Raw genomic sequence first — 27,329 nt, 5'->3', positions numbered from 1 at the left:
GATTGTGTCTACCTTGGCAGGTAGGGGTGTTGCTCCCTCGCCAGTGATTCTGTGGCCGAGGAAATCAATAGAGTCGAGCCCAAATTGGCACTTGGCTGGGTTGATAGTGAGGCCGAAATCACTGAGGCGGGCGTACAGTTGGCGGAGGTGGGAAAGATGTTCTTGGCGGTTACGGCTGGCGATGAGAATGTCATCTAAGTAAATGAACACCAAGTCCAGGTCACGGCCTACCACGTCCATCAGCTGCTGGAAGGTCTGCGCGGCGTTCTTAAGGCCGAACGGCATTCGAAGGAATTTGAAGAGGCCGAACAGAGTGATGAGCGCAGTTTTGGGGACGTCGTCAGGGTGGACGGGGATTTGGTGGTACCCCTGGACGAGGTCCACCTTGGAGAAGATGTGGGCCCCATGTAGGTTCGCCACGAAGTCCTGAATATGAGGAACAGGGTAGCGGTCTAGGGTGGTGGCATCGTTTAGCCTGCGGTAATCACCGCAGGGCCTCCACCCGCCGGTGGCTTTGGGGACCATGTGCAGGGGCGATGCCCAGGGGCTGCCTGACCTGCGAACGATCCCCAGCTCCTCCATGCGGCGAGGCTCCTCCTTCACCAGGCAGAGCTTGTCTGGAGGTAGTCGTCGCGCTCGGGCATGAAGTGGTGGCCCTGTCATAGTAATGTGGTGCCGTACCCCGTGTTTGGGCATCGAATTCTTGAACTGAGGTGCCAGAACCGATGGGAACTCAGCTAGGAGCTTGGTGAACTCGTTGCCAGACAGGGAAACGGAGTCCAGACGCGGGGCTGGTAGGCTGGCTTCTCCCAGAGAGTAAGTTTGGAAGGTTCTGGCGTGCACTAGCCGTTTCTCTCGCAGGTTGACTAACAGGCTATGGGCCCGGAGGAAGTCTGCTCCCATGAGTGGCTGGGCGACGGCGGCAAGGGTAAAGTTCCAAGTAAAACGGCTGTCGTCAAATTGTAATTGGACTGTACGGGTACCAGAAGTCCGTATCGTTGTGCCGTTTGCTGCTTTGAGGGCGGGTCCCCATTGCCTGCTATGAGTGTCGTGGCCGGTTGGGGGTAGAACACTGACCTCTGCTCCAGTATCGACGAGGAAACAACGCCCGGACTGCTTGTCCCAAACGAATAGGAGGCCGTGTTGATGGCCAGCTGCCGTAGCCATCAGCGACGGCTGGCCCTGGCATTTCCCTGAAACTTGCAGGGTGGGCGGCATCGACGGGCCTCCACGCCCCACCTCTGATGGTAGAAACACAGCTGGTCGTCAGTGTCGTCGTCTGTGTTTCCGGGGTGTGGTCGCTTGGCTGCTGGTTTAGGTAGGCGTTGGGCACGCAGTCTGGCAATTTGTCTGACGGACGAACTGCTCTCACGTTTGGCCTTCCACAGGACATCTGCCTGGGCAGCTACCTCACGTGGGTTGCTGAAATCGGCATCAGCCAACAGCAGGTGAATGTCGTCGGGCAGCTGTTCGAGGAAGGCCTGCTCCAACATCAGGCAGAGCTTGTGCCCCTCAGCCAAAGCCAGCATCTCGTTCATCAGGGCCGATGGAGATCTGTCCCCCAGGCCGTCGAGATGAAGCAGGCGGGCAGCGCGCTCACAATGGGAGAGGCCGAATATCCGAATGAGAAGGTCCTTGAAAGCCGGGTACTTGCCTTCCTCCGGAGGAGACCGGATGAAGTCTCCGACCTGGGCGGCTGTCTCCTGGTCCAGGGAGCTGACCACATGGTAGTACCGTGTGGAGTCGGAGGTGATCTGGCGAAGTTGGAACTGGGCTTCGGCCTGGTCGAACCACACGCGGGGCCAAAGCGTCCAAAAGGTGGGCAGCTTGAGTGCCACTGCGTTGGCTGCTGCGTTGTCGGTCATTGTGAGGGTCCAAAATCCATTTGGACCATCGGGGTCACCAATGTAGTGGCTGCTAACGTGATGTGAAAATAAAGACAAGAGTCTGTGAGTTGTAGAACAAGACTGATTTATTTCCCGCCGTGCGCGGGCCTTTTAAGTGAAACGGTTCCCGCCTTCCGAGAGAGAAAATGACGTACGCGCTACGTCATTAGAGTCTTTTCACACGCGCGGGTTCTCCTCCGTCACTCGGGGAAGACGAAGGCCTAGCGCCACCTTGGGCCTCGCCGCTCCGACGACGCGCACCCCGACCGTCGAGCTGGTTCGCCTGCTCGGACGGTGAGTCGCCACAATGGCACCTTTCCAACTTTTGTGCTGATGCTGATTGTGGAATTTTTCAAGAACTAATTCTGATGTCAGACTACAATTGAAGTCCAGAGGTGGAGCACAAGGATGTAGCACCTTCCCTGGAGAATACATTTGAATAATCTGAGCAAACTGGACCTGTTACAGGAATGGCATCTCAAGAGGACAAGCTGCAAGGCAAGTTTTACTAAATTTACACGTTGTGAATTGTTTTAATTTGTTTAAAAATCCCTGTTTTTGAGTATTTATACATCTTTTAAAATAAAATTTACAATTTTTTAATAGTTCTGGTATGTTTTGAAGGCTTCTAAATGTCAGAGATATTCAGGAAGATGGCAAGCTCTTACCCGCATTCACAGCCGGCTACAAATGCCTTTTTCAGCTTTTTCTGGTAGTATTTAAATGTTCATGATGAGGCTGCTGTGTTGGGACTTGCCGAGTTTAGTGCTGGCTTGGGAGAGGAAGTTTACGGTTGGGGATCAGCACAAATTAAGTTCGGTCTTTTATCCTGAGTCATTAGCAAATGCAGGCAATTCACTGCTGACCATAAAATCAGGGCTATTCTCACCATGCATGCTTATTTATGAAGACCTTTTCTTCTATTTTCATTTGTTCATTCAATTTTCCCTTACATCTCTTGTGTTGTTTATGACAGGCAGTGGTGATCTTCCATTGTGTTGATCATGTTCACGTGTGGACCAATACACAGAAAGCACAGAAAACTATTTATCACACAAGCAAGCCTGTTTGTTTGAGGCTCATCTGGTGCCGAGATGCATAGCTTTATAGTTGGGGATTATTAAATGGTGACTGGGCACAGGATCTTTAAATGTCCAAAGTTAACAAGGGCATTTGTTCATCTGCTACTCAAGCTCAGATCGAGAAACAACAGAATTCACAACCAAATTTGGGTCACTCTGCTTTCAGTGCCACACTGCTGAGCACTTCTGCTCAATAATCCACTGGACCACTGCAGAGAAATATTGATTTTATAATTTTATTCCTAATGGTGTATAATTTAGAAGCCTTTTAAAATGAGCACAGTGATTTTCAAATGGACCTCTTAAGTGTGCACTTATGCATATAGTTATTGGAAATTGACATGAAGAACAAAGAATCTGGCACCACAATGAAATTCACATTCTTACAGCAGTGCTGGACTATTACCTTGACTCTCTCCAGTGAATCTTTCAGCTGCTGCTCATTTCCAGGGTCAGGTACTAATCCCAAAGTATTGTCTGCATCTTCCAGCCAGCAGGTATACTCGTTCAAATCTTCCTGTAATTTTGAAAGAATATTCTTCTCCTCTTCCAACCTGTCATGGGTAAAATAATGAAGATCACTGATGTGAATCGCATTTGGGAATTAGCAATGTCTGCAATTTTATTTCCATCACCACTACAGTCACCAATTATATTTGCAGAAAATGTGCTTTTTTGTTCAAATTAGGGAATCAACAATTGTGAGCCCTTGTGAAACACTAAAGACTGAATGCAAAGAAAAATAGTTGATCACCTGTGCATACTCAGGCTAATGTCATCAAAATTTAATGTTGTGCCTCTGCACTATGTCAAGTGCATCCAATGGGGTTCCAACACATTAATATGTACAGCACACTAAATCATGTTGACCTTGTATTTTACATTTTCTGATGAAAGTGACCAAGCATAAAACTCTACTTTGCACCGCTACATCACATATCCATAATCTCATTAAAAATTACCTACTCACCTGTGTTCACAGGAAATCATAAAAATTGCATAAGTGAAAAAAAGTTGTCACCAAGACTCAAAAAAAATATAACTCTTTTGGAATTGCATGTGAATGAGTGAGGGGAACAGGAGTGAAAAAGTCTGGTGACTCATAAGTAACGTACAGCTTGCAATTAGTGCTGAACCAGGCCAATGGCCAAAGAAACAAATTTATAGCAATTAAGTTATATTCAATGTTATTACATTGGTTTTCTGTATCATTATTGCTGTCTGCAATCACAATCTGTATAGTTTATTTTAATTATCCAATTTCCACAAATGACACATGATGTGTACTCTGACATAACTTTGGAAATTAACTTATGATTTAAATTACAGTGAAACCTTGTGTTCTATTTAATAGAGGGACACCACATGAAATAAAAATGCATTTGTTCCAATGGTGAATCTGTACATTTTGGATGCAGCAAGTGACACACATTGCATTTCCCATTCAACTTTACATTCCTGGAAATTTCTATATCATCTCATTTCCAATCAGTGAAACACTTTCTCAAGGACCATCTCATTGACCAAGCCTTCGGTTACATCTGCTAATTGCTCCTTTCCAACTTCAAATCCATCATCTTTAAAGTCCATTAATGAAGCACCTTGGGATATTTTGTACTTCAAAGTACTGATATAAATGTAGGCTGCTGTTGCCTTTGAATCTGGCATAGACTGCTGGATCAAAGTCTGCTTTCTGCTAATTATTGTGGTTCTGCATGGAAGGAGACTGGATAGAGTCAAATTACTTCCTAATGGGTATGGGTTGCAGCACAATTAGTGATATTGGGGGTGGGGCAGGGTGGTGAATTTAGCTGCTGCCAGGCTTTTGTTCTGCATTCACCAGCCTGTGATTCCAGTGAATATAAATCACTGGTCAGTGCACACCCTCTCCAACAATTATGATATCAGGCCAAAGGTATTTTGGCTTCTCTGCAACATTAAACTCGAGGCGGTGAATGTCTTAATTGCATGCAGAGATTCTTTCTCTGCTTTCTCTCATGTCAGGTCAGACTTTAATCCAGGTTATGTTGAATCTAATTCTACCTGAAGCAACAATGTGAAGAAAATTACTTCATTCCAACAGTAACTGCATTATAATTATACTCCAAGGCACATCATTAAGGCAAAACCATGCAAACTCCACATTATAATTAGTATTGCAGGATTTTAACCATTGATATTTGGTTTTAAAACTGAACTTTTTATTCATCAGCTCACTGCAATCTCCCTCTCAATACAAAACCTCACCAGGAACTTGACAAGTTAGATGGAGAAAACAAACACCTAAAAACACTCAAAATGAAGCAACCGAGAGGTGTGATTATCAATTTATAATAATGCAAAAACTTTCGACATAGCAGACAAGTTTCAAGGTAATACAAAGATACTATTTTTAATTAACAACATTCCTGCCTTTTCCTGTCATTCTCCTCTATATATTTTGTGGAGTATTTTGATTTCAGCTCTTGTATATTCTGTGCCTGGTGAAGATAATGCGAAGGAGGTGATCTTAATTATCAGTTCCTCCTGCAGTATTTGCACAGGTACCTTATTGCTCATGGGACCTTCAAAGAGTTGAGAAGATTATCATGTGACAGAGAAACTAGGTGAATGTCTGCGCTTAAGTCTCTCACATTTTACAGAGATTGGGTCTTGTTGAAACAGCCCCACTCTTGAAGGTATTCACAAAAATCAAAAACAGGCTTTGAAGGATGGCTGCAACCTAATCAGAGGACCAGATTACAATTTCTATTCCTCTAAGGATTCTGATTTATCACTGGGTTCTAAATTAAGGATTTACTTTTTGAAACTAATGCACATCATTCCTCATTTTCCCACCAGAATAGTGACAAAATGTTTTCATTGACACTTGTTATTTTATATTTGCTAAATAAAGATGGGTTTTCCCAGTTACTGAGACCTTTGCAGGAAATATCAAATTAAGTAGATTGATGCTGAAAAAACAGTTATGACGGTTTAAAATTAAAAATGAGGAATGAAAGGCACAGAATCTCTCAGAAAGATATCCAAGGACTTAACATAAAATGAAGTATTTTGAAGTGCAGTCACTGTTCCTGTGTGAGCAAAACAGCAGAAAGATTCCACAGATATTAATTTTATGAGAGACCATTTAAGGATAATTTGTAGGTATTATTTGAGGGAATGAAGCAGCCTTTAATATTATAATGGCAATTCATGCACAGGTATGACATGGCATTTAAATCGAGAGCCTGAGTCAAGACTGGATATCATAAACCATTGGAATATTGATACGACTTAAAATGTGCAGTACTGAATCAATGTCTAAAAAGCGAATCAAAGCAGAAGAGCAAAGCCTTGAATTTGTGGTAAACATGGTATCTTAGTATAAACTTATTTTACTGACATGTTATAAATCAGTTGGCAAAGTATCCAGCACATAAAGAATAAATATTCTTTCCTTTTGCTCATCTCAGCTCAAGATTAATCAGTTATCATTTTCCCAAATGTTAAATTCTGAATTTGCTCACGTGATCTTTTGTAAAAGTTAATTTTCAGTGCCTGAAAAGTTGTTTTGCAGTAATTGAATTTGAATGGTAAATTTGAATGGATAAGCTCCATCAATTCTGGCATGTTTAGTTGCTATTGAGCAGTTATGAACCCCAACTACATAATGCTCAACACACAGGAAGCCCAATTGCTTGGCAAGGTTCATATGTTGCAAAGCAGAGCATTTCGCTCAAAAATTTTCCAATTCCTACATTTAATTGCATGCTTGTGGCTGCTGGAATCATCTGCCTGACGTTTTCTTTAATAAGGATGAGCACTGATAGCCCATCTGACAATACTTCTATGACAAAACCAGTTTGTCTGAATGTACAACAGTCAAAGACACCAGAATGCATATTTTGATACATCTCCAGCTTTGATGCATATTTCTCATTTTACAAAGCCATGGATGAAAGTATTTTTAAAAACAGCATGTCTTTTTAACAGTCTTGTTTAAATTTTGACAACAATGCATTTATAAACAGTACTCTCACAGAATCACACAAAATAACAACCTTGCAAATAGACTCAGAATATACTTGCTTCACAGAACTCATTTTTTCTTTGCAGATCCACAGAGAACGACATTGAAGAATGGGTTCTCACCAGTGACAGTGAGCACAACACTGGCTGTAGGCTATTTTCAGTAATGTTATGTTATGCCACAATTAAATTCAGGATCCTGTCCACATTCTTCATTACATAGTGTATGATGTGATATAACTGAATTCAATTTTATATGGAACACCTGAAATTTATATGCAAAACTACCCATAACTGATCAGATTTGGAGAGGGCATTACACCCTCCTTTGATATTTAATCTATGACAACTATTTTCGCTGAATACTTCCCACAAAAATATTATCTTCCACGATTTTGTTGGATTAAACATATTATGTGTAATCCTTTAGGCTTTCCAGCACATAGGGATAATATTAATGAAGAAATCCTGAAACAGACAGACAACAAATCTGAAATGAAATGTTTCCCAAGGAAGCTCTTTGCTAAATCAATACTATTTCAAAGGGTTTAATTTATTTTTGTTTTGTACGTCATTTGCAGTATCTTCCAACCATGAAATGCTAAGGCACCATGACGAAACAGACCATATAGTTTACCTAGATGCAATTTCAAGAATGCTTTAGATCCAATTTGGGGCTAATTCTGATAAGGCTAAATCCCATTTAAAATGAGCTCCTTGCCCCCTTTGGCAAACCATTCCAATTTTCTGTAATGCAGTTATATTAAGGATTAAATCTGAGAACAAATGCTGCTTTAGGGCCACTGTTTTAATCTTACGTGCTGGCACACAATTCCCTTTGTCTAGGGCAACAGAAGGGACAAATTCACAAAGAGCAAAATTCCACATTTCTTCAGGTACATTTTGACTGTGTTGAGACCGCAGGAAGTAAATCTTTCCTTCCAATATCATCTTGCCCTAATTCAGATTGTAAATTGCCCACGAGTTCAAGAAACCCCAGACTTTTAAACCTAACTTGTCAGCACTTCAGAGTGCTACATACGGTGTGAAACAGGCTCCTATGGAGAGATTCTCCGCAAACTGAGGACCTTCTATTCTGGCAAGGATCAGCAGAATAAATTGCTGTGTAAAAAGCAGTGAGAGAGTTTAAAGAGCTGGACATCGCTGAGTATAAAGAGGGAAGATCACCAGGTACTTATCAAGAACAGGGGATTGCTGAGTAAATGTTAAGAGCAGCAGATTGCCGTGAGAGTAGGAAAAGCAGGAGATTGCTGGGTGAATATAAAGAGCAAGAAGCTACTGAGTTAGAATGAAAAGTGGGTGAATAGAAAGAGTGGGAGATCACTGAGTTTGAACAGCAGGAGATTATCTGGTAAATGCAATGAGCAAGAGATTGCTCAGAAACTATTACATGCAGGAAATCAGTGAGTATAGACAGTGGAATGTTTCCGAAACTAAACTTAGACAAAGGTACAATTAAAAATCTATACATAGCCAATTGGAAAATTTAAGTGATAAATTAAATAAATACATAAACTAGATAAATATATAAAATAATGAAAGTCAAGCAAGGGAGATGATGCGTTGTTTCTGTCGAGCATGGGGCCATTACACACTTTGATGGATCAAGATGGGAGATAATTACCCAGACACTTTCTTCTAGCAGGCAGCAATTTATCTCAGGTTCAGGACTGCAGATTTGATCAGCAGTCACGGAAAGGAGAGCTTGTCTACAGGTGAGGAAGGTATGGGAATTCTCAACAAAAATGTATTTCATTAAAAAAATAAGGACTCTGCAAAGGATGTACCTTGCCTGACTAGTTAAGAATAAGGAAAGTGATATAGAATATTGCCAGGATGAGTGGCAGGCCAGAAGATTGGGAACATTTTAGAAGTCAAAGGATAAAAAAAAGTATAATAAAGAGGGAGAAAATAGGAAACGGGAGCAAATTAGTCAGAAATATAATGTGACAGCAGGAGTCTCTTCATGTGTATGAAAAAGTGTAGCTGAAATAAACTTGGTCCCTCAGAAGATGAGATTATGTTATTAAAAATGGGATACAAGGAAATGGCAGAGACTGAACAATTATTTTCTATCTGTCTTAAAGACAGATGTTCCAAAAGTATTCCAGTAATAGTGGAAAACAAAGGGCCCAAAGTGAAGAAGGAATGTAAAACTATCACTGGAAGAATGAGTGTGAGGGAAAGAAATGGGGTTGTAGGCTAACAAATCAGTTGGACTTGATGGCCCGAATTATGGGCTCGAGAGACAAATGGCTGTGGTGACGATAGAAGTGTTGGCTGTGACATTCCAGTATTCCCCAGATTCCGGAAGCTCGAAATGAATTGGAAAACTGAAAATGTTCAAGAATAAAATGAGACACAAAACAGGAAAATGCAGACCAGTTAGTCTACCAAGCATCATTGTGAAAATCCTTTGTTAAGGTTACAACAGAACACTTAGAAAATTGTAGTATCATCAGGCAGAATCCACTTGGTTTGATAAAAGGAGATTGCCTTCATCAAATTTATTGGAGCTCTTTGAGGATGCAACAAGCAGAATAGATAAAGGGAAACCTGAAGATATGGTGCATTTGGATTACCAAAAAACACTTGATTGTGCAGCATATAAAACACTATAGAGCAAAGAAAGAGGTGCTGGTACAATTATAATGGCATGGATAGAAGATCAGCTGTTACGTCTAACAGAAAGCAGAGTTGGGATAAAGTCAGGATAAAGGAAAGTTCAAAGATTCACAAGGGCGATTCCTTGGAATGAAGGGTTTGTCTAATGAGGAAGGTTTGAACAAACTGGGTCCAAGTTCATGGGAGCTTAGGAGATTCACAAGTGACTGTATTGAAACATAAACAATGCAGAGAAGATGATTCTCCAAGAAAAATCTGGAAGTACAGGGCAATGTTTTAGAATGAAGGGTTGCCCATTTAAGACAGCAGTTAGAAATTTCTTCTCTTAAGAGTATTGTGATTTATTTCTTTCTCTACCCCAGTGAACTTTGGAAGGCGTGTCTCTGAATAGATTTTTGTACTGTAGGCAGGAAAACAGAGTTAAGGGCAAAATGCAATCTTATTGTACAGCGAAGCAGGTCTGAGGTATGATAATGGCATACTCCTGCTCCCATTTCTGATATTCTTATGTATTCAATATTCTTTACATGGCGAGTTGAATGTATGCCTTGACGATGAGCAATGCAGCAGACACATCTTTAACTCTACGACTTTAGTACACGAGTCAGGATATTACAGGCTTGTTAGGTGAGTGACTGCTTGCATTCAAAGTACTAACTTGTAGAAGTTAGACTGTCCTACACAATTATAAAACCACGGGAAGAGAATGCGACTTTACGGTTGACTTTCAGGGGACCAACTGAAGAAATAAGTTAAAATGTTGGTAGCTAAACCCAATGACAAAGGTTGCTCTCATGTTCGGAAGAGATCAACTAAAATCAAATCTGGCAGCATTCAAATAGCTTCCCAGTAAACAACACACGGGCTGGAGCTTTTACTGTCCTAATGGGATTATGACTTCAGCTTTCATAAATCTGGTTTCAAACACTGAGACTTAAATGTCATCTGATGCGCTAGAGGGTGAAGAAATATTATGATATAGGGTCAAACTGTTATCAGCCAGATAGCTGTTAACTATCCATGCTGGGAAAATAATCTCCCATTTCACTGGCTCATAAAAAGCATCAACTGAAGATGATTAGAATTTGGCACCAGATTTAATATTATTTTTTGGCTATTGCTTCCACAAGGACTCGCATTTAATGGAAGTAAATTGGAACGACACTTTGGACATGCATATAATACAAGGAAATGGGAATGACATGTTAATACTAACTTGTGATAGAAGAAAATGTGATTGTATATTGCCCTGATATCCAACAGAAGTAATTGGGAATGACACATTGACACTAGTGGTATAAATGAGAATGACACATTGGAGTGGTATCTAATGAAGTCAATGAAAATGAGATACTGGGGTTGCATTTAATGGAAGTAACTGAAAACGAACCTACTTTAATGAAGTCAATGGGAAAAACACATTGAAAGTATTCTATGAAAGTAAATAGGAGTGACAAATTGGTCCTGAAAATAATGGAAGAAAATGAGAATGACACATTAGACTTGTGTCAAATGGAGGTAAATGAGAAAGGCATATTGAACTTCCATGCTGCATAAGAATTAAGGTTAGATTACATATACATTTATCAAGAGTTGACTGCAGCATATTGAGCTGTTTTACCGTTAAGGGGAAACAACTGTAAAGACCATACCTCAGTTTCTTATTAAAGGAAGAAAGAGAGGAAAGAATTCTAAAGCAGGTTTGAATGGATTTGCTGCAAGAAAGCTTAATGAACCGTAACTGGTTATTCAGCTTTTAGTTTTCCACATCTACAGCAGTGAATAATCTCTTCTTAACTGGGTCTTCTGGTCATCGTCATTGAACATAGCCAAGAATTTTCATCATGGTCCATTTGATATGCATACAACACCAATCTCATGTCTTTTCTGCAAGAAGTTGGCAAACTAACCAGCAACAAGGCGCATTAGAACACAAGCATATGATTACGCACATGGATCCAAAGTATGATTCTTAATTATTTTCATTGGATGCAAATGCAATTTGCACTCACATGCCCTTCCATTCAATACAAGATTTATGTGCTCATACGTACAAGTGTGCATCTTAGTCTCTATTTACATCTGTGCATTGCCTAACGTAGTGAGCAAAATAAATCAGGTAGATTCTGGGTTTAATATCTGGTGTCACAAGCCAGACCAATCAAAGAGTTATTATACCTGGCCTCAGAACCACTGGATCAAGGAACACAATTTGCAAGGGTCCCTGTAATATTTCAATACACGGTTTCCTCTTTTTACTCTCAGGTTATTTTGTGTCATATACTGATTTAGTATCCTGATCAGTATTATCTTCTATCCCGCTTTTATCAGACTCTTAAAAAGACCTCTCATATGCTAAAATATGACCTCTTAATCTCCCAATCTACCTCGTCGTAGCCCAAGCACTTTATTTGTCTACGTTCAGTGTCCTTTCTCTGTGACTGTGACACTATATTTTGCATTTTGTTTTCCTTTTTGCTACCTTGATGTTCTTATATATGGAATAATCTGTCTAGGTGACATGCAAACAAAAGCTTTTCACTGTATCTCTCTACATGTGACAAGAACAAACCAATTCCAATTAGATATCTTGCTCATGTGATATGAACAAGTTCCAATTCACATTAACATTGAACGTGTGTTCCAAATTAAAACCTTGTTTGTAAATTCCTTTCATTGCTGCACCTGTCCTCCATATTAAATGGATCGCTCTTCTGTTTTGATGAGCAAATCGAGTATCACACCACCTAATTTGATACATTTAAAACAGATAAAATCCATTGAACAAAAAGGGAGCATGAATTAATCATGTAAAGTTTACCAACCTGTGCAAAAATTACGAAAGAAATTAAATCTAATATTCTAAGTCATGTCATTAGGAATACATTGCAAGTTCCAAAGAGTTTTTTTTCTTTTTGAATTTCTATAGCTCATATCCTGAACTAATCTTTGAAATTCAGATGAATTTTCTTCTACTTCATGCACAAACTTTTAATGATTTACACAGAGCTCTCTTCCATCCTTCTCACTATTCATCCACAGTTCTCATCATCCCACCCCACCCCCAAACTTCCTTGCATTCCCAAAAAATTGTGCCAAGATTTTGAACATCTAACAAAACATAGAGGAATTTACAGCCACATGAAACATAACCAATAATGAATTACTTCAGCCTTCAATTACTCACCAATTGCAATAAGTTACTAAACTGCTGATGTACGGCAAATTGGTTACAACCAAACAACAGTGAACCTCATCAGAATAAATGTGCATAGGTCATGAAAGCAAGTGTCAATGAGCATCAGAAAAGAAATTATTTTATTCTTGGGTCTTCTACCAAAAGGAGGCATAAAGTAAAAGAAGTTCATCCTCAATGGAATAGATTGGCTTGACTCTGGATAACTAGTGCATACCTCTGAGATCTCTCTGATGGCACCACAATGAAAACAAAAAATATTTTCTTCTTCATATTGCCTTTGAAAGAGGAATCTCCATTTGAGATAGCTAAACACAATGTACTAACTTAGTATTTTGTGAAAATGTGTTGCAAGATTCTCTCTTTTTCCCCTCAAAAACACAATTATATATTTTAACTACCTTATGCTAGTCCTCTGAAAATATCTGCATACTCAAAGCAATTCCTTGGAAGAAGCAACCTGATCGATACAAAGTTGTTAAGAAGATCAGTCTTACCCACCGATCAGGTACTGCTGTAAAAGCAGCATCACACTCCTTATGAACCTCACTAGTATAAGCACCTTGAGCACAGTTCTGCTTGAAGCCAGAAAAAAATGCAGACTGCACTGTCTTGCACCACTGGTTTACAATTGAACCACATCTTTCCTTGTGATTCTGTACTGCTGCTAACGTGAGGAGACTCTTACTGGCCCAAGTGCCCTGCTCCTGGATTCAGGGTTGCCCCCCGTAATAGTTCCATTGTGTAAATGCAACTCTTCTGCATTATCTTCACAGCCGCTCTCTTCATCAGAGAAGGTAGCTTATATCTGAGCAAAATTATCTCTCACCTCAACCAGTCAAAGGAAACACGATGGATTAAGTTACAGCACGTTCTCAAACCTAACTGGATTGACACATTCACACACCAAGAATACTTCACAGAGTGATTCCACTGGATAGTCCCAATGAAGATGCTCCTGGATGAATACTTTGCCATCAAATACATGGGCACCAATGACTGGATTCAGGGGTGACAACCTTCCTGGGCTAACTCTTCCAAATAGATTCAACTTGGATCAGCACTGAACTCAGCAACAGAGTAACCAAATCCTTATATTCAAGAATGTGCAAAGGTGAATGGATGAAATGAGATTTGTTTGAGGACGGCTTAGAAACTGGATTGACAACAAACATTTCAGAAGCATTCGGAGGAACACAGTCTTAAGTGTTGGAAGTGGGTCTTGCCTGGTGATCGAAAGCAAAACTACATGAACTCAGCAAAGTCATGGCATCCTTAAACCAAAATAGCATGACAGATTATAGTGAGGAAATGCACAGATGCAAAACTTGAAATAAATAACATTCTTGGAAGGTTTTAATATTTGAGTATGATCTTTGAAAGAATGAAGAATTGCATTTGCTTACAATAAATAGTCCAAAAATATATCCCAAGGTCTCTGCACAAGAAATCTAAAAACATATTCAATATTTATGATGAAAAACACAATGATGCTGGAGGAACTCAGCAGGCCAGGCAGCATCCGTGGAGAAAAGCAGGCGGTCAACATTTCGGGTCAGGACCCTTCTTCAGGAAATGTTGACCGCCTGCTTTTCTCCACGGATGCTGCCTGGCCTGCTGAGTTCCTCCAGCATCATTGTGTTTTTCATCTAGATTCCAGCATCTGCAGTCCTTTGTTTCTTCAATATTTACGAAGCTTGAGAAAAAGACTACATCGTGTATTCATACAACAGGAACTTACGTCAGTTAGCTTTCTTATGTAGTTAGTAATTTGGAGAAAAGATGCCATTTGGCCTATCAGATCTTTGCTATCTCCCAACAAAGAAATCCCAGTAGTTTCACTGCCCTTCCTTTACTTCCCTATATCACAGCAACTGAGTTTCTGTCACATCCCAATCAACCCCCTTTGATAGTTTTGTTACTTAGCTACACTAAGGGGTAATTCACAGTAACAAAATAACCTACCGGCCTGTCTTTGGAATGTGGAAGGAAGCTGGGTCACCTGGGGTAACCCACGAGGTCAAAGGGAGAATGTACAAATTCCACAAAGAGAGAACCCAAGGTCAAACCCGGATCACTGGAGCTGTGAGGCAACAGTACTGACTGATATCCCACCATGCTGCCCTGAGAGAATATTCTGAGAGAATCATGAAAAATTCATCAGCTTTGACCAATGTTCCAGATTCCCTAATGGCTATTTGATAAACAGTGAGAAGACAATAGGAACATACAGACCCAAGGCAATGCATAACATGTTGATTTCCTTTTCATTCTTTAATCTGAAGATGTAATGAAACAGCTCCAAACTGAGCATTTATTCCTTTATATTTACAACAGAATTAAGTAGCTTAGGGTCCCCATTCTTGTTTTCATATTCCTCTCTACTTCTCTTCTCCCTACTTCTGTGACCATTCAGCTTCAAAGCTTTCCACCATCTCTGCAGACCTCCAGTTCTGGTCCCTGACACAGGGCTGATTTTAATCATTCGATGACAGCTTGTGCTCTCAAATGCCTTGGCTTTAATCTCTGGACTTTACTCTTCAAACAACCACATCGCTTCATCACTCATCTCCTCTTTTCAGATCTTCCTTGAAACCTCCCTCTTTGGCCAAGTTTTTGGTCATTTATAAGATTAAGGCAGCTTTATTAGTCACATGTGCATTTTAACACACAGTGAAATACACTTTTTTGCGTAGAGTGTCCTGGGGGCAGCCCGCAAGTGTCGCCATGCTTCCGATGCCAACATAGCATGCCCACAACTTCCTAACTCATACGTCTTTGGAATGTGGGAGGAAACCGGAGCACCCGGAGGAAACCCACGCAGACACGGGGAGACTGTGCAAACTCCTTACAGACGGTGGCCGGATTTGAACCCAGGTCACTGGCACTGTAAAGCGTTATGCTAACTGCTACACTACCGTGCCTGCCCATAACTAATAACTAATAATTTCAACTAATAATTCCTTGTGTGACAAATTTTGTGAGGTAATGCTCCAAGGAAGCCTCTTGGGATGCTTTATTGAGTTAAATCTGTTAAATGAATGCAACAATGAAAACAACAATGCACTGGACCTCCATTCCTAACACTCCCCGAGACAACTCGTCCTCGTCCAATTAAGACCTCCACTGGAAATTTGTGTAGCAAAACAAACTAATGCACAGCTCCAGATTATTGAACTTACAATACTGATACACTGGAAAGTCACCTTTCTTTGCAATCATAATATGTAGAAGATAGAACTGGCATGAATAACATACAATTCTCTTGAAAGGGAGTTGGACAAATATGATTATTTCAATTCTGAATAGTTTTTTGTTTCCTCAATGTTTCCATTAATCATTTTCTTCAGTTTTACTTTGATGACTTCTGTAATCAATTCTTCCTCAATTTTCATTTCCTCTTTTCAAAAATTGGTTTTACATTAACCCTTATACATGAATGGCTCAGGTCATCATTCTTCCACTGGGAACATGAATTTGACCCAAACTAGCAGAAATAAATAGGTGCACAGTAGGATCATGATTAAGTTACTGGGCAGTCCACAAACCTGGAATATTGATCAAATGACAAGTTCAAATCCCACCACGGCAGCCAAGGAACTTAAAATCAGTTAATTGAATAAGTTCTAAAATAATAATGCTCCTTAGGGAAATAAAATCCGTTATACTAACTCAATCTTATTGAGGACAATATGCGATTTAGACTCTTAATTGCCACTAAAATTGCTTCGCAAGCCAGTCAATTTAAGACAAAACTTGTTTTTTGTAGACAGTGGTTGACTTGCTTCACCTACAGTTCTGTGCATTCTGAGTGGCTGATGAGGCTGTCAGATATCCCACAGACACTGCCACGGGTGGGGTCGGAGGTGCTTGATGAGGTGTTTCGGTGGGTGCACTCTTTCCAGAGATTTTGTTGGACTTCCGTCTCATTGAAGAGACCTGACATCCTGTGCCATCCCGGATGCTCCTTCTCTATTTTGGATAGTCTTGAGCCAGGGATCCCATGAGTCGATGAGGATACTGAATTTCATTTCCAAGGGTATTTGGATATTTGTTGGATGTGGAAAATCAAAGGTGAGGGGTGCTTTTGGAATGAAGGGATCATGGCTTATGACTCTCAGTGTGTGTGTGTGTGTGTGTGTGTGTGTGTGTGTGTGTGTGTGTGTGTGTGTGTGTGTGTGTGTGTGTGTGTGTGTGTGAGAGAGAGAGAGAGAGAGAGAGAGAGAGAATGTGAATGAATGAGTGAGAGAGTGAATGAAGTTTAGCTTGACCATACTGTTAATGAAACTGGGTGAAAAGTTATTTTCCTTGTTCAAAAGAAGACATGTCATCAGTTATTTCATCACTGTCCTGGAGGAACTGGTGTTGTTCCATGGACTTGAATAATTGATAGCACCCTAAAAATTAAATGCTATGGGCATCAGGCCAGAGATTAACATCATTTGGACGTGCACAATGTTGTTGGCATCTGCACACAGCAGTGCAAAGACAACAATTATGAAAAGTCAAATATCACAGAGAGGGGGAATGTTAATCCCTTACATTCAGTTGAAATTAGTCAATATGTAGTTAAATTACAGATTGTGTGCTTCAGGACCCATTTCTATTCTGGTGCTCTCCACTGGATAGTTGAGGTGTCCATGTGAATCAGATGGAGGCCTCATTGGTATATGCAAATTGCCAATAATTTTACAGCTGTTGACCGTGGTTGAGTATTCTCTGCATTTGCACTTCTTTGTGTAACACAGTCAAAGGAAAAGGTCTGAATTGGTAAAAGACAAAATTGGTTGTGTGATTCTTAAATTGCAAACTGCTCCTCTGAACTCCATAAAAAATTAGGTCCAATCTCTTCACAATGCAACCCTTCCCATGGTGCCCATTTTTATTAGCCGCCTGTCACTTACAGTTTAATGATGCTGGCTCTCAAAATGGGCTGGACATTCCACATTGCTCCCATTTACTGAAGGAACAAAAACCATCTGAAACATTCTGCCACAGAGTTAGCATCATTCCCTGAAGTAAACCTCAGCAATAACATCTATATTTTGCAAAAGATGAATAATGACCATATCAATTCAGGAAACAAAGAGTTATGTAAAAATACATGAAATTCTTCAATAGTGGACCATTATCCATGTAACAAAACAAACTGAAGAGCTTGTAGATATAGCTGAATGTGAAGACAATGACTCTTGATCTCTGTTGATAATCTAACACACTGTCTTTATAAGAACTCTTTGCAGTGGAACATCTTTCTATTTTCTCTACAGATCCAGAAAAATGTTTTAAAATTTCATCTGTTCTCTTGATTAATACTGCAAGTCACAAACAATGTGTTTATGAAGAGCTATCAATAGCATTCTTATACAGGCCAGACTCCTGTCATTTCACTTAATCACTTTTCTCTTCCTTTCATTTCCACTAGAATTATTGAATGGACCCATTAAGCTTGATCTTGTCAAAAATATCTTTGCTGTTTGCCATCACATGTGTCACTTCAGTTTCATGATCATAGTACTGAAGTTTGACTGAAAGCAATCCCACCAGAGATGTCAAGGCATACAGGAAACTGAAGAGGCAGAGAAATATGTTTCAAGTTCAAAGATTTATCCATTAATTGCAACATTACACAGATTCTGTGCTGTCACTAAAATAGCAGGTAATTTAGTTTTCTTCTTTTTGTGATATTTTCAGTAACACCCAATTTAACTTCTGCTGGGATCTTAGGCAGCAAACGTAACAGCCGGTTCACCAATAAAAACCAAATTGCAAGCAACTCTGAGCCAATTTTTGAAGGCAAATGTCTTTTAGAATTTTATTTTCAAGGCAAAGGTTGAATTTTGCTTCATGATGATCAAAACTGCTAAGGAATTTATCAAAGCATTTTAGGACTTTGTCTCAACCCAACCAGAAGCCTTAGAAATTATATTCTGTAAATTGTAAGGTGAGAAGTAGATAAGAACCCAGTACAGAGAACAGCACATTGCTTCATTAAAAATAAAACTGCATAATATTCTAGAAACTGACAATTTCTGTCACAGATTTTTAATCAATGTGATGCCTTTCCAGCAGAGCTTCAGGAGTAAACACTCCTTGAATTACCAGGGACTGATCTATTTATTGAGGTGGCATCCATCATTGAGGACCCTTACCACCTGGGACATGCCCTCTTCATGTTACTACCATCAGGGAGGGGGTACAGGAGCCTGAAGACCCACACTCAACATTTCAGGAACAGCTTCTTCCCCTCTGCCATCAGATTTCTGCATGGTCTATGAACACTACCTCGTTATTCCTCTTTCTGACAATTTATTTATTTTTGTAATTTAGAGTAATTTTTTAGTGTCTTTATGTCTTGCACTGTAATGCTACCACAAAGGAACAAATTTCACAACAGATGTTGGTGACAATAAACCTGATTCTGATTAAGCTCAAGAGAAGTGGTGAGAAAATGCTGGTGCATTCCCAACTGTTTTCAAATAAATACAATTTTACACTGTGATAAAACTATTGATAACTTAATTACGATCTATTCACCATTCAAATTGCAATTATTATTAACACAGTTCATAACAAAGCTGAGGCAAGTTTTCATGAGAAAAACTGAAGATGGCACGTTGAGATTGATTAGGGGTTTATTTTATAATAATTGCAAGTCAGTGCCATTGTAAGTGGAGCATCATTTGCATACTCGAACACTGTTGTATATCACAGAGGTAGTTATGCAACTTTAAACAATGCACAAGTGTAAGAATGAAGGGATGAGAAAGACCATCCACCTGCTCAGGCCCAATTTCAGGTCTTCCTACCTTTACTTTTGAAACTTTCTTTTCTCCCTCTTCACTGAATTAAGAAGAAAATTTGCCTAAATCAAATAGAATTTGTTTGGTTAGGGACCTTCCATCAATTTGCTAATTCTACAACTGTTGTTTTATTTTGCCCATAATTCCTTTAGTTCTGAATCATGTGTACCATTTCTCTGCTTCCATTCACCCACCAACCCTCTTCATTATGAAGGAGTTTGGTTTTTGTTCACAGTTCATCACATTGACACACTGCTCAAAAAGATGGCTCACTGAAGAGTACTGTTAACTCTACAAACCATATTTCATGAGTCATAACTTTATTAACCAATGTTAAAATTGTTATCCTCATAATTTTTCCTGTTATTTTATAAATTGGTTTCAGACTCCAGGTATTACTTTGGAACAATGCCAAGGATTTCTGTGCTATGGAATTGATTTTGTTTCCATTTCAATGTTCTATTTGCACTGGTAGTCTTTGCCTTGCACCGTACCACAGCATTGAATTGTTCACCATCAATGAATGTACAAAGATGGAAATCCTTATAACTATTACGTATGGCAGAAAGAGAAAGTAACACATTAAAAAGGAACACAGGAGAAGCCTTCAATGTGCAAATTGACAGAATGATTGCATATTTTTAACAGAGCCTCCAAGATTGCTCAGCTCTGTTAGACTGAGATGCCCCACATGTCCCATATCAACATGGGCAACCATTCTTGCTGTTCGTGTTCCTACAAAAAATCAATTGCACCCAGCAGGTGAAAAAAGAGATGAAGATTAGCCTGCAATCCTCCTCAAACAACCTGGAAGAAACACGCCTATGCATAATGCATTGTCAGTCTAAATATTTCATGGAGAATTCACAGACTATACCACAAAAGGAAAACTCAAAAACCCAAAAGGAAAATGAAGTAATTTGCACACTTACACAAAATTTAATACAAAGAAATAAAACAAACTTCATGTATTGACAACAAGAATGCTGCTAATTAAGCAATAAAGAAGAAATATGCACTATTAATGGATGGTGCAGGCATGGATTCATCTTGTACAAATGGTGCATAAAGAATTTCTTGAGCATATGCCAAATACTTGATCTTGAACTTTTCTTAGTAACACCAAAGCCAAAGATTATATTCACTTGACAAGGTTACTTGAGATATTTTTCTGCCTATCCTTTGTTGAGGATGAAGCTGAACCGCTCTCTTACCTCAACAATCCACCGATAAGGAATTTTACCTTGAAGAATATATTAGTGTCAAGTACAACACATAAGCGTAGGTAGTCAATTGCATAATGCTGTTTGTTTTTTTTCAGTGAAATGCAACTTAAAATTGATTATTCTCCAGACTGAGATGCGAGAAAGACCATTTCACTCTGGAAATTTGACTGCACATTTCCTAAACTGAGTCACTCCTGTAACCCAAGCTCAGAGGATGACTTTATTCCATGTGCAACACTCTGTGTGGACCAGGATTTCCTGGGGATGCCCTGCACATTGCACTGATGGAACAATATGCCATTTATCACAGAGCCAGACTGGGACATCTGCCAGGTAAGATATTAATTCCCTTCATCCTTGAGTACCCCATCACCTTTAAACTTCCTCAATACCAGTGCAATAATGCAATGCACTTCATTGAAAACCCTTATTCCTGAAACTCCTCAACTCCAATCCAACTGGCTATGTGCTGATGTTGATTTAAATCTTTGCCATCCCTTCCCCAAAGTTGTTCTCATCCTCCAACTTCACCCAATGCAATTTTCATTCCCCCCACCACCTCCACTTCACCAAATGCCTGTCCATCTGCTGCCTGTCCCAACCACAGCACAGGTGGACCGCATCAGTGGGTAGGGACCACTTGAGCCCGGTCTTGGAAAGGAATGCCAGGCAGCAAATTTTTGGTTCCAGGAACATGCAACACAGCTTAAAGAGTCCTTGGTTCCCTTTAGCTACTCATCCATGGATACGCTAGAAATTCTCATCAACAGACTTTTTTAAGGACTCCTCCATTCTGACTTTTATTCATCGCATACTTGGGCAAGTGAGCAGTGGGGCTGCAGGAACATCCAAACGTGTGTTTCACGTGAGGTTTTTGTTACTAAAACTTCTAAGCCTCGTTTGGATTTCTCTGCACTGCCTGTTGCTCAAAGCTGGCAGCAATAACATGGTGGGAGCAATAAATCTGACAGCCAACCAACAAAGTCATCAAAGAAACAGTTAGTGGCCAAGGAAGTGGGAGGGGGCCACAAACTGACCATGGCAGGTAATGTGTGAGTGGTGGGGGGGGGGGCGGGGGAATTGCTGGGCAAAGAGAGGAGCCTTGTGGGTCAAAGAGAAGTTCTTCCACTGACAGCATCCTGAATGTAACCTGATTTTCCTTTTTTTGCTGGCGCACTTAGCAGCACACACCTCCCGCAATCCCTGGAGATAAATTTGTGTTGTGCACCATCAGGCTGGGGCATCTGCAACACAATGAAGTTGGCAGCTGTGGGGAGTGAGCTGCACCCCTCACCTGGTTCTTGCACACTGGATGTAGCAGGGATGGGTGGGATTGTGAACCAGGTGTGACACAATTGACAGCCATTTTAATAACCTGACCTTTCTGTACCATTGGATCGAATTAAAATTGGGGAGAACATCTAATTACTGTACACAGACTGGAATTAATTTCAAAGGTAAAAGGTACATGGCTGTTTTAGTTCTAATCTTATGATCAGCAATATTATGGATTTTTAATCATCTAGGACACAACACTGAAGTCCAGACTGGACAGCATGGCAATACAATAAAAAGAAACATGATAGAGCATGGAAGACCAGCTATTGATGCTTCTAAAAATGATTACTGTGTCCTAAACAAAAGGATATTCTAGACACCCTGAGGGATATCAGGTTCTCCACGGTATTTTTATTTGCTGCTTCTTCTGTGTCTACTACTGTGGTAGGAATACCTTCCCCGAGGAAAACATTCCCCTAATTATCTGCACTTATAAGTCTGTGAAGCTTTGAAAAATATATTTCCTTGTTGATCTGCAAATATTTTTGTTCATATATCAAAATTTATGGAAAGGCTCTGTGAATGCAATACGACACAAAAAATGGAATGAACCAACAGAGATCCACTGTCTTCTTGCAGTGGTGGACAGTGAAATATCTTTGCTTGTTTCCAGTGGTAAGTGATGTCACTGGATCATCAAATGGGCACTTGTTGGGAATATTCTTGCTGATTCTCCTGATTAGCTGCCATGCTTTATTTAAAAATGGGAGGAAGACAGAAAGCAGCAAACTAAAGGCCAGTTTGCTTTATATCTATGAGGGCAACGTTGGAAAGCTGTTATTATAAACAAGCAAAGGCACTTAAAAAGATCAAAGGTAATCAAGCAAAGTCAACATGGTTTTGTGAAAAGGAAATCACGCTTGACCAATTTGTTAGAATTCATGTTGGCCTTTATTAAGAAACGGGTTGGAGTTTAAGAATCGGGAGGTTTTATTACAGTTGGACAGGATGTTGGTGAGGCCACATCTGGAAAACTGTGTACAGTTTTGGCTCCCTTACCTGAAGAGGATATAGTGGCATTGGAGGCAGCCCAAAGCAGATTTACCGGGCTAATTCCTGGGATGACAGAGTTATCCCATCAAAAGAAGCTAGACAGTTTTGGGACAGAAAAGACTGCAGGTGTTGGAATCTGGAGCAATAAACAATCTGCTGAAGCAACTCAGCGGGTCAAGCAGCATCTGTGGAGGCAAAGGGATGATCGACATTTTGGGTTGAAACCCTGCATCAGGACTGAGAGTGGAGAGGGGAGATGATCAGGATAAAGAGGAGGAGTGGTGTGACAGGAGCCCGAGGTGATAGATGGACTGAGAAGGATGACAGGCAGCTCGAGCCAGGCCGGGGACAGAGAGGGGTAGAGCTGGGAGCCAGTGGTAGGTGGATGATAGATGGAGGTAGACAAGACAGAACAAGATAGGCAGATGGAGCAAGATGGGGGAAGGGGAAAATGAAGGTTAGAGACAGCTGCTGAGGGCGATAAGCAGGAACACAGATGAATCTGATAAGTAAGAGAAGTGATATTGGGAACTATTAGGGGAGAGGTGAATGGCAGGTAGAACCAGAACCAGATGGTGGGGGATAGCCAGTGGATGAGCTATGTGTGTAGTAGGTGGATGGAACCAGGAGGGAGGTGGGACAGAGATGGGTGACGGGGTGCTGAGTGACTGGAGGTGTTTGGGGTGGGAAATGGGAAATAAATGGGAGGACCAGAGGAGGATGGGAAGGGGTGGGGGGGGGGCAAGGGGGAAAACATACCAGAAGGTAGGGTTATCTAAGATTGGAAAACTCAGTTAGACCACCCAGGCAGAATACTGGATGTTTTTTCTCAAGTTTATGTAGGGCCTCACCCTGGCAGCGGAGAAGGCCAAGGATGGACAGGTGGGTTTGGGTATGGGAATTGGATCTGAAATGGCATGCAACTGGTAGTTTGAGATGGCCATTGTGAACAGAGCATAGGTGATCTGCGAAATGGCCGCCCAGTCTGTGCTTGGTCTCATTGATGTACAGGAAGTCACATCAGGAGCACCAAATGTAGTAGACGGGCTCCAACTTTGTCTGGCTACCTGCCCTCTAGACAGATTGGGTCTGTATTCCTTGGAGTTTAGAAGAATGAGAGGTGACCTTATTCCAGCAGGCAAAAATCTAAGGGAGCTTGACAGGGAAAGACGTTGAGCTATTTTCATGAGTGGCCGAGTCACAAACAAGGGGAGATAGCTGCAAGATAAGGGGCCAATCATTTAAAACTTAGGTGTGTGGAAATTTCTTCTCTCAAAGGGTAGTGAGTCTCTGGAATTCTCTGCCATTGAGGGTGGTTAAGGTCAAATCATTAGATATATTTAAGGTGGAGATAGATAAATATTTGCAAGATTGAGGAATTGAGGGTTATGGGAAATGGCACAGAAGAGAAGTTGAGGCCAGCGGAGATCAGCCATGATCATACTGAATGGTGGGACAAGCTTAAGCAGCTTATTCCTGCTCCTATGTTCTTGTGTGGTTGTGTTCTTTGAAGAAGCTGTGGGATAAGAGGTTGATACATTATACTTAGATCTCCAGAAGGTGTTTGAAAAGGTGCTGTATTGAAGCTTAGAAATAAAGATGGAACAGATGGAAGATTGGCTGGCTAACGGGAAACAAAGAGTAAATGGGTCTCTTCCTGGTTGGCAAGATGCAACGAGCAGTCTGCCTCAAGCATTGATGCTGGTGCGTCAACTTGTTACAATTTATGTTACTGACCAAAGGTACAGTTGCTAAAATTTTTTTGGTGCGAAGAGGGAACAAAAATTAAGTTGTGAAGTGGACATAAGAAGGCTAGAACAGAATGTAGCTGCATTAAGTGAGTGGGCAAAGATCTGGCAAATGGACTATAATGTGGGAAAATGTGAAGTTGCCCATTATGGCAAGTAAAATAAAATATATCGATAAATAGTGAGAAGTTTGAGACATAGTGGGATTGGGGTGTCCTAGCACATGATTCACAGATGGCCAGTATGCAGTATCTAAATAATTAAGAAAGCTACTCAAATGTTATTGTATATTGCTTGGAAAATTGAACAGGGAGGTTTGATTTATATAAGGCATTGGTAAGAACCCTTCTAGAGAACTAAGCCAGTGTGTAAATTTATAGGAAGGAGTCCAGAGAAGTTTTACAAGACTTACACCTAGAATGGGTGGATTGTCTTAGAAACAAAGATTGGATGGGCTGGTTGATTCCACGGGAATTTTGGGCGATTGAGGAGCAACTTGACTGGGACATTTAGAATCTTGAGTGGTCTTGACAGGGTGGATTTGGAGAGCAAGCTTCCTCTTATGGAGATTCCAGAACCAGGGGTCAGAAGCCTTTGAGTCTTTGGAACTCTTCTTCAAAGGGTGGTGGAAGCAGAGTCCTTGAATATTTCAAAGACAGTGAGAAACAGATTCAAGATAAGCAAATGAGTGTAAGATTACAAGGGTAGCAGAGAAAGGAGAGTTGAATATACAATCAGACCAGCCAAGGTCACATTGAATAGCAGAGCAGGCTCATGAGTCAAGTGGCTTACTTATATATGTTTGACTTCAGCAAAAGGATGACAGACATGCGATTATCAGCTTATTTCCACAGTAGCAGATGGTTGGGTGAATTTGTGATGAAATTTCCATTGAATTTTTTTTATATATATATATACCTCAAATCTAGCTAAGCGTCAAAGCCAAGCCATCTTGTACCTTAAATGAATAGTGCAACTTGGATAAGGGAATGATTAGTTATGGCACATTGAGAACAGCTACACAGAAGGAAAGCTGTGAGATTACCTTCTCTTTCTCTCATCCACCTGTCTGCAGATTTCCTGCCAACGTCTGTTTAGCTCACTCAATTTCTCCTTGAGGATGCCACCATCAGTTGCTGATGACTGTCCAATAATCTCCTCTCCTGTCACGTTCAAACTAGCGACAGCACCCTTCTGGATTCCAATTCCATCCTGTAATTCCTGCAAAACAAAAGCAAAGAGAATTTAGTTCCCTGATGGTAAAACACTCGATATAAGCCAAAGAGGTAACATTCTGCACGAAAAGCAAGACCACGGCAGAATTACACTCATTACTTCAAAAATATCTAAAAAAACAATCACAATCAGGCAGAAATACATGAAAGTTTCTGTCCCAGCATCTTTCAGCATGTGGAAAGCACTCTTTCTGGAACACTTCAGATGCATCTCAATTTTGGAGAAATCCACAAAGGAATAGAGGATACTGTAAGTAGGGATCCTTGCATATTAACATTGAACATTATCATTAATTTACATGACCTTCACAATGTAGCTTTAGGCAAGATAAATTAATCAGTATTCAATATTCTTGTAAAAAAAATTATGGGCAGTCCCTGATAATCAATGTAATTTACAACTAACGAATTGAACAACACAAGCTAGAACATACAGGGTACAACATTTTTGATGAATTTGCCTGCAATACAAAATACATGCATAGAAGTTTACCTACAAACAAGAGATTCTAATTTACAAATGTAAATACAGCCAGGTGGCAAATATCAATTAATTGCACCAGACTCCAAAAATAAACATTCCATTCAAAGCTCTGTGATGGGAAGAGATCACAAGGCAGACTGAGGCAAAGATGCAAGGATATGTTCAAAGCCTCCTTTAGGAAGTGCAACGCCCCTCTAATTCCTGGGAAACTCTGGTCCATGGCCACTCAAGTGGAGGAGATTTCAGGATGGTATTGGGAACCTTGAGTCCACGCACTGGGACCCTGCAGAAGCCCTGTGTAAGCTGTGGAAGGAGTGCACCTCCTCCCATTCCATCAGACACCTCCTGTCCCATCTGTGGAACACTCTCATGTATTGTCCTCATCAATCACCTCAGAACCCACAAAACCAGAGGGAAAGCAGTTATTTTGATCCCAAGGACTGCTCAAGAAGAAGACAATGATGACTAAAATCCACTTATACTGACTGAGTCCGTACCTGATAACCTGTGCTAAGATGTAATGGCTGCTGGTGTGAGAGAAATATATCTGCTGGACGAAAACTTTACAATTTGCAACTCACAACTTGGTTTTGCTTTTTTTTTTGCTGCTGAGAATAACAGAAAATTAGACACAGTTCAAGTATTGAGAGTCTACTGGACGCAATTATCCCACTACCAGCA

At 40.6% G+C, this 27,329-nt stretch overlaps 1 protein-coding gene across 3 annotated transcripts in view; it reads right to left on the bottom strand.

Moving 5' to 3' along the window:
* dmd (dystrophin) overlaps nucleotides 1–27,329 on the bottom strand; it is a 1,415,828-nt gene that overhangs the window by 409,260 nt on the left and 979,239 nt on the right. For all 3 annotated transcript variants that reach the window (XM_052015085.1, XM_052015086.1, XM_052015087.1), the window contains exons 46-47: nucleotides 25,975–26,150; nucleotides 3,375–3,522 (exon numbers count right to left, since the gene is read on the bottom strand). In XM_052015085.1, coding sequence (XP_051871045.1) covers nucleotides 3,375–3,522; nucleotides 25,975–26,150 — 324 coding nt within the window. The remainder of the gene's footprint in view (nucleotides 1–3,374; nucleotides 3,523–25,974; nucleotides 26,151–27,329) is intronic.

Source organism: Pristis pectinata, chromosome 4 (assembly GCF_009764475.1).
Source record: "Pristis pectinata isolate sPriPec2 chromosome 4, sPriPec2.1.pri, whole genome shotgun sequence".
Lineage (NCBI taxonomy): Eukaryota > Metazoa > Chordata > Chondrichthyes > Rhinopristiformes > Pristidae > Pristis > Pristis pectinata.
Note: the sequence above shows the minus strand (reverse complement) of the source record. Positions and strands in the feature narration are given on the sequence as shown.